The sequence below is a fragment of the Etheostoma spectabile genome, chromosome 2 (assembly GCF_008692095.1).
Source record: "Etheostoma spectabile isolate EspeVRDwgs_2016 chromosome 2, UIUC_Espe_1.0, whole genome shotgun sequence".
NCBI classification, from domain to species: domain Eukaryota; kingdom Metazoa; phylum Chordata; class Actinopteri; order Perciformes; family Percidae; genus Etheostoma; species Etheostoma spectabile.
This window is the reverse complement of record NC_045734.1, coordinates 4,389,367-4,397,905: the sequence shown is the minus strand read 5'-3', so window position 1 is coordinate 4,397,905 and position 8,539 is coordinate 4,389,367. Positions and strand designations below refer to the sequence as shown.

At 38.0% G+C, this 8,539-nt stretch overlaps 1 protein-coding gene across 2 annotated transcripts in view; it reads right to left on the bottom strand.

Annotated features, from left to right (window-relative positions):
* zmp:0000001082 (integrin alpha-M) overlaps positions 1-7,140 on the bottom strand; it is a 24,579-nt gene extending 17,439 nt beyond the window's left edge. The window contains exons 1-8 of one of the 2 annotated variants that reach the window (XM_032535058.1): positions 6,941-7,140; positions 5,007-5,124; positions 3,922-4,013; positions 1,295-1,377; positions 1,072-1,186; positions 798-931; positions 557-699; positions 206-356 (exon numbers count right to left, since the gene is read on the bottom strand). In XM_032535058.1, coding sequence (XP_032390949.1) covers positions 206-356; positions 557-699; positions 798-931; positions 1,072-1,186; positions 1,295-1,377; positions 3,922-4,013; positions 5,007-5,124; positions 6,941-6,998 — 894 coding nt within the window. In that variant the 5' untranslated portion in view covers positions 6,999-7,140. The remainder of the gene's footprint in view (positions 1-205; positions 357-556; positions 700-797; positions 932-1,071; positions 1,187-1,294; positions 1,378-3,921; positions 4,014-5,006; positions 5,125-6,940) is intronic. The other variant, XM_032535066.1, reaches the window with a different exon arrangement.
* Positions 7,141-8,539: the final 1,399 nt, after the last annotated feature.

Here is an 8,539-nt window from a genome sequence, read left to right as displayed (position 1 = left end):
CATTCTGACATTCAGTTTGGAGTTCAGGAGATTGTCTTGACCATGACCACACCACTAAATCTTTTTGAAGCAATTGCCATGTGATTGGTCGATTAGATAGTTGCATTAATGAGAAATTGAACATGTGTTCCTAATAATCCTTTAGGTGAGTGTATTTATCAGAGAGAAAGAATAATGAAACATGGTATATCACAGCACAGCTTACCCCAATGACAAAGCGAATAATGTTGGCGTCATCATATTTTTTGACAGTATTATTATAGTCTGAATCACTGGGAACTCCATCTGTGATTAGTACCAGAACTTTAGTCGCATCAGCGGAGGCACCTGCGTCTGGGTTCTTAAAGATTTCTTTACTGAGAAAAAATGTAAAAGAATTAAAGGCTTAATCTATGATTTAACATGTAGGCCATACTTAAACAAATAAAATATACGTTATCTTTCAGTTGTACTACAGTACTATAGTAAGTTATTGCATGTTTTTCCACTGCTGTATTTCTAACATCATTCAGTTGTTAGAGTTTGAGAACTGTTTGTGCAATGTAACTGAACTTACAACACAAATGTGAGGGCTTTGTGTGTGTTGGTGAGAGTGTTCATATGTCCTTCTTTCTCAAGTTTTGTTAAATATTCTCCCCGTTGATATTCATTGAAGTCAAACACTTTCCTGTAATCTGAAGAGAACTGAACTGCTGCAAACTGAAAAACACAGACAACTCAAATCAGTATTTAACATAATGGGTATATCATTTCACAGAATAATGTTGCCAACACTTGTGTTGAAGTAGCACAGAGACCTTGATTGATGAGTTCTTAAGGAGTTCTTGGATAATATCCACTATAAAATCTTTGTTTTTCTTGAAGTCTCCTTCGCCCATACTCGCTGATCCATCAAATAGAAAGACGAGGTCCACTGTCTTTTTTTCACATTCTGAAGGATATCACAGATTTAAACTTTGTAAAGAATATTTAGTCAGGACTAAAACAATGAGAGTAATATTTGACCTCATAAAGGACACTATGGTGTAATCACAGAGTGGAAAAAGTTTACACTCTCTGAATGTCTGTTACCTTGGAAAGCCGATGTAAAATTGGAAATTGGCTCAAGATGATCTGTGATATTGTAGCACACGCTGTTCATATAGGAGTTCCCATAACATTCACGGACTACACTTGGACTGCAAACCTAGATCATAACATATGATGGGGGAAAAGGTATTCATCTTATTGGTTTGTTTTGCTCAGAACTTGTCACAGAGAACGTGTATTTCATTGAGCTTTGTGATTTTCTTACAGTAAATTGGGAGCGCTTGGAGTCCTCAGCTATTGACAGGCCCAAATGCTTGACTGGTATTTTTGTGTCTGTTGGAGAAAAATCTGTGACAGTTACATTTTATTCCTCCAAAAAAGACATTATCCCTTTTAACTATATTACAAAGTGTTCACATTTCACATTTCTTTTTTTTCTTTTTTTTTCTTTACTTTTTCACATATAAACATTACACTTCAATCAGATGTACATCAGATATTATGTCGAGTATCCTCATATCAAAAACACACACAGCATACAAATGTATGGCCATACCTACACCATACAGATGTGTTTGCTGTACTATTCATCAGAAATGTAAACTTTTCTTTTTTTTTGTAAACAATTAAAAAAAGAAAAAAGAACTATGTACATGCAGGGAGTAGTTTTCCTGGGCATTCTGTATATCAATTAGAAAATAAAGTCGGGTCTTTGAGATGTTGCATATTCGGTCCATTTTTCCCAGCACAAAGCAAATTGTTCCAGTTTATGATTTAAAAATGCTGTTGTCTTCTCCAATTTGTAAATGTCCATTGTAATTTCCATCCATGGCGTTTAGGTGGGCTCTCGTGTTGACACCATTTTGTGGTAAAGCTCTTCTTTACAGCCACCGCAATATTCATTAAATTTTTTCTCTTTTTAACCATTCTTGGGGTATATATCCAATTAAGGTTTTACTATCAAATGGTATTACACATTTAAAATATATTGTAAAGCATTATGTACTCTCTCCAATCACCTTAATGACAGAGCATCCCAGAAGACATAATGGTTTGCATTTTGGTTTCCAATTTCTCCAGCATATAGAAGCATTGCCACCATGTATGATTCTGAGAGGGTGTAATAAAATTCTTATCAAATTTTCCAACCAAACTCCCTCCATTTCTGTGACCTGGAGCTTGTCATTGATACCTCCATATTATTGTCCATTCTTCCTCAGATATACTTATTCCTCCCTCCTTCTCCCATTTTGTTTTAATATAGAAGTCGAGTGTGTTTTAAGATTTACCAGACATTTAATGCATGAAATGATTCACCAATAAATCTGAGTTGTATGCTTTTCGACAATTCTATTATAACTTGCCTGTCCCATCCACTTCTTCATCTTCTATTAACAAAATATTGCATCTGTAAATATCGGTAGAAGTCTTGTGCTTCTAATGAATATCTCTCTTTGAGTGTTTCAAAACTAATTATCATATCACCTTTTATTATATTACATAAAACTGTTAATCCTTTATCCGTCCAATCCTTAAATCTAGTATCAAATCTATTTGGTGTAAACTCTGAGTCGTATGCACACCATTTAAGAGGCACAATATCCTTCTTTAATTTATGTTCTATTATAATAGTTTTCCATACATTAAGAGTGCATTTTACCCACGGGTTATCAATAGCATTTATGTGACCTTGTAAATTACTATCAGCAAGGGTTGCCTGTATAGGGATGAGGGATAGTTTCTCCTCTATATTTTTCCATTGAGCTTCATAGGATGGGTTGCACCAACATATCACGGTTCACTAAACTTAATTTGTGTCTTTTTTCTAGTTCCCTCAAATTATTTTGTAGTTCATCTAATGTTTTATTTCTCATTTTTTTCTTATATGAAGATATTGCTATGATTTTACCTCTTAGGACAGCCTTCAAAGTGTCCCATAGGATAGGAGGAGAAACCTCACCATTATCATTAAATTCTAGATAAAGATTAATCTCTTTTTTAAGTTTTTTCTTTAAAACCAGGGTCATTAAATAGACTTGAATTTAGTTTCCATGTATTAATTTTTGGTTGTAGGTCAAAATCAATGGATAAGTCTCACATTTCACATTTCATATTTCTACTGTACTTTTTCTGTTCTCAATTGTGTTATTTATTCATGTAATATCGACTTGAAGGGTAACTATACAACCTGCACCCTATTTTCCTATGTTTTTGTGTCTATTCCATTAGTACCTGCTCGACTCAACTCGACACAATCATTCTCCGTTGTGGAGGGAGGGCCTTAGGAGACCGTTTGGGCATTAGCAGAAAGGGGGGGAGGGACTGAGAAGTTGTCTTTGGCTAAATCCTGAATCTTCACAATACTACCTACAGCACTTTTAAGTTCACAGAAGTGCTTGTTTTGCCACTGACATGCTCATATTAATATTCTAAGTGTTTGACAACATTATGAACATTTTTAAGAAGGTCGAACTCTCTGTTAAAGAGTAAGATCCTTCGCTAAAGCTACCAGACTCCATGTAAACAAACAATAATTTTAGTATCGCAAGTTAATTACACTTCATTCAAAATCAACTGCAACAAAATACAACTCTGAAAAGCCGTTTTTCCACTTTCAATTCAAAAACTTACAATCACAACTCTAGTTTTGGTTGAAAGAAATCCAGAGTTTACCGATTTACATGTGAAATATGTTGGATCTATACACCCTAAAAGTATTGCCATTTTAAATGGAGTCTGGTGGGTTTAGCGCTAGCAACCTCAGAGCTGTTTCCGGTTAAAAAGAAAAGGTCTTACAGAGGTTTTAAAAAGGCATTTTTCTGTAGGGATCTTTTCCATGATGATCAAAACACAGGAAAATAGGGTCCAGTTTGAAAAAACACGTTTATATACCTTCAGGGTTGAAGCACTTGGTGGTTTGGTTTTGGTCCGGTTTGCATATTCCCCCAGATCCATTTAGCTGCAGTGGTGCAGTTACAATGATTCTGTGGATGATGTCAACCCTTTTAGTGGCCAGGCAGGCGGACATGAGCAGCACAGTTTCAAACTGAAGGCAAGCAAAGCCTGACACAAGCGTCTTTTCTATTTTACGATCGTCCAGCACCCACGTCGTTTAGATAGCAGATGCACCTGCGCCTATCTTTGCACCCATGGGCTTGTTGGTCTTACAGGGTGGTGTTCAGATGAATTCTTGGCATGTTGCTATCTTGAAGCAATGGGAAGTGATCGCGCCATTGACTAACAAAAGCCTGTTCTAATGTCATTAGGACAGCATTTTGTTGTTATTTAAAAAGCTTATGCCCAGCGTGGACATACTATGCTTGTTACACACACACAGGGAAGCGCAGCAGCACACACACACATGAAAAAGATTTGAAATAAAAATATTATGGTGCAAATCCACCATCATAATAGCAATACGCTAAGGTTCAAACGCACCTGGCTTTTAAAGGGAATGGGAGATGACTGATCGGTTTATTGCATGTTACACCCAACACACACCCATTAATTAATGAAGACACTAAGTACATCCCTTCTGAACCAGGCGCCTGGCGCACGGACCCTTATTTCCGTCGTCAGACTGGCAAAAATGTATTTGGACACGCCCTAAACGCACCTTCACATTGCGCTTCACACCGTGCTCTCAGTTAAACTAGGCCTTATCTTGCACCCGGCACAGCGCAAAGCCCACGCAAGGCCAACTGTTGCTATTTACAATAGCAACAGTTGGCCTTATTTTATCATTACAGCAGGGGGAATGCTCTTTAAGATGCTTCAGAAAGATTAGTCACAGGATGCAACACCATTCAGTGTTATAAACCACAAAGTGTTGCTGCTTTTCACAGAAGCTTGAGATAAATTGACATTTACATTAAGGTAACCATGCATGGCTAATAGAAATTTGACCAATTCAACTTTTATCAATTTTGACAATCACAGTAGCAACTGCACCACCAAGCTGCAAATGAAAAACTCACCCTTTGTTCATGCCATTCATGAATTGAAGCACTTTGTATCCAAAGAAATCCTTTTGTTCACCAGTGTAGACGTCAGGATTTGTGATATCAATGTTGAAAGCCAAAGATACCGGGATGGCTGCAAAATGTGCAAAAAGAACACATTTAAGTTTTGTAAGCCTTAATCTAAATAGGTGGCACCTAATGATACATTACTAATAAATAATCAGAATTTGAGAAATAAATTACATTTCTGTTTTAGAAATATTCATCATCGTGTCATGTTAAAGATGGGTTAATAATCTTTAATTAATGACTATGAGTCATTAGTCACTACAGTTGTTCTTTTCCCCGCACATTTAGAGTAATATAATGGCAGCAGCTTCACCAGTAAACTACTGTTTATTTTCAGTAAACAGTATGTTTTTGAAGTTGAAGGCATTTTACTGTAAAGAGACATAGTTTCTCACTGTATTATTTTAATTTACAGTAATATACTGGCTGCACTGTAATTCATGCCATTTTCTTTATTTTCCCAAGATGTATCGGTATTAACAGTAAATACCTGTAATTTTTCATGGCACACAGACCGGAATTTTCTCAGGCAAAGTTTCCCAGTAAATAATTTGTATGTTAAAAAAAGCAGGAGGTGGTTTTTCTTTAGGGCATTTTATTTTTGATCTTATATTTAGTGGTTGTGGATGATACTAAGCCAAAACTGAAGAACAAAAAAAGGGCCTGAGCACCGACCGGAACTAATCATTATGAGACATCATGGTAGGGGAAACACTGAATTATGTAACTAGAAAGACCAAAAAAAAATTTAATAAAAAAAAAAAATTTAATAAAAAAAAAAAATGTTGAGCCACAGGGCCATTAAGGCAAGGTGGGTTTTAAAAGCAGACATTTCCAAAATGCAGTATCTATAACTTTTGAAAATTAGAGATTAATGCGATTTTGACAATTGGCTGACAAGCACTAATTTCTGTAAAATGGCTCATAATTCTTTTCTGAATGATCTCAGCATCTAGATTCTGGGTTTAGTTTCACAATTCTTGGGTATTCCCAGAGCAGTACTCCTTAGCTCACAATAGATTAACACCTTTTATTTCCCGGATCAAATTTAAGGGTGCTTCAACATCCCTTAAAAAGGGCGAAAATCGCCCCTGGTACCTGCCTAGCTAGTGAACATAGTGGAGCATTTTAGCAGCTACAGAGCCACATATTTCCCCAAAGAGTTGGTAAAGACCATGACACAGCTACATTTGTCCAAAAATAAGTGCATGGTGAAAACATATTGTCAGAAATTGGAGAGACAGTTCACCTAAATCTCCAAAACAGTTCCTCTTTAATACTAGTTGTATTGATAGTTTGTGCTGAAGTTTTGAAATATACACCCTTGATTTTTTTTCTGCCGCCCTACTACAGTTAAGACAAATTAAAGTGCATGTCGCCAAGAGAAATTAAAAACGGACACTGGTTCCTCTAAATAATCCCCAGACGTCTCAGTTTCTACTGCCACCGTTTCTACTGTAAAAAGTAGTTCTAGTTAAAACTGTTGGACTAAATGTAATGAACCCTGCAGCGGCATGAATAATTCACATTTTGCAATGACTTTGTGGTCTACCCTGGCTCACCATACATTTCCTGAGCGTTTGCACACAGCACAGTTTCAATAAATGAAATGGAAAAAGGATATTTAAAAGATAGATTATAAAAAATACAATAAATTCAAATCTGTATGGGGAACACTCAAGCAATAAAACACTCGTAATAGGGTTTTAACAAAAAATGCAATTTTCTTTTTCCTAAAAAAAGAGCTCACGCATCAGACATTTTGTAAGGATTTTGGCCTCAAAATCACTGTCACATCTTTCCCCACACACATAAATCACTTCTATCTTTCCTTTTTTAGATTTTCTCAAACGTAACATGTAGCAAAGATTTTAGCTTACCAACAGCCACCATGAAGGTGAGCAGGAAGATGTGACGCTGCCCATGCATCTTTCCCATCACTCTCCTCTCAGCAAATTGTGCTACTCGTGTTTTTAGAAATGTGACTGTGCGATACTTCCTGTGTGCTTTTTAAATGAGGGCGTTTCCGTAACAGGTGGTTGCGACACTTCTGCTCTCACTGCAATTTCCTCACAAGAATGCATCTTTGCCCTCATGCTTAACCTTTTCTTAGGTTATTCCTAAAACCTTCTTTTTGCCCTTTTTAGAAAATGCTTTTGTTTAGGGGGAAAAAGTATGCTGCAGAATAAAGATATTCTAGTAACCATTGAAAGACAGTACCACCTCTGACAACTGAAGTTACTGTCAGCAGAGGCGTCTCAGTGTAATTCAAACACATATCTAGCTGTGTGTCTTTGTGAACACAAGGGAGGAAGATATAGACACAGCTTTTATGCAGATTCAAGCTTATTGGGGGCAGGATTCAATTCACTGGGACATTTTCCCTTATATTTCTTCATTGTTTGTTTGTGTCATCTGTAACTTTAACATTAGCCTGGACCACATTTTGGGTAACCCCCACAACATGTATGTAGACTGCATTAAGTTGTACAGCAGCCTCATAAAATGAACACTGGTATAGTGGAGCTTTTGGCTACTAAAGCACCCATTTTGAACTTTATCAACCATTTGAGGGCCGGCTGTACCTCCAAAATTCATTCATTGGTCAGCTGAATCACACATCCGAGTCAATATTGCACACTCAACTACTCAACCACGGTATTGTTAAATGATGTAGTAAGAGCAACAATGGTAGGGGGTAATGTTAAAAAAACTAAAATCCCATTCTTGTGAACCCGATAGCAACACCGGGGCCCCGCAGGGGGACTGTCCTGTCTCCCTTCCTCTTCACCATCTACACCGCAGACTTCAACTACCACACAGAGTCTTGCCATCTTCAGAAGTTTTCTGATGACTCTGCTGTGGTTGGATGTATCAGCGAGGGTGATGAGGCTGAGTACAGAGCTGTGGTGGGGGACTTTGTCACATGGAGTGAGCAGACATATCAACGTAACAAAGACTGAGGAGCTGGTGGTGGATCTAAGGAGAGCCAAGGCAGCAGTGAGCCCTGTTTCCATCCCGGGGGTCAGTGTGGACATTGTGGACGACTACAAATACCTGGGAGTGCACTTGGACAATAAACTGGACTGGGCCAAGAACTCTCAAGCCCTCTACAGGAAAAGGGCCAAAGCCGTCTCTATTTTTTGAGGAGGCTGAGGTCCTTTAACATCTGCAGGACAATGCTGAGGATGTTTTATGAGTCTGTGGTGGCCAGTGCTACCCTCTTTGCTGTTGCATGCTGGGGCAGCAGGCTGAGGGTAGCGGACGCCAACAGACTCAACAAACTGATCCGCAAGGCCAGTGACGTCGTGGGGGTGGATCTGGACTCTCTGTTGGTGGTGTCAGAGAGGAGGACGCTGTCCAAACTACATGCCATCTTGGACAATGTCTCGCACCCACTCCATGGCTTGGTGTGAAATCACAGGACCCCTTTAGTGATAGACTCATTCTACCAAAATGCACCACAGAGCGCCACAGGA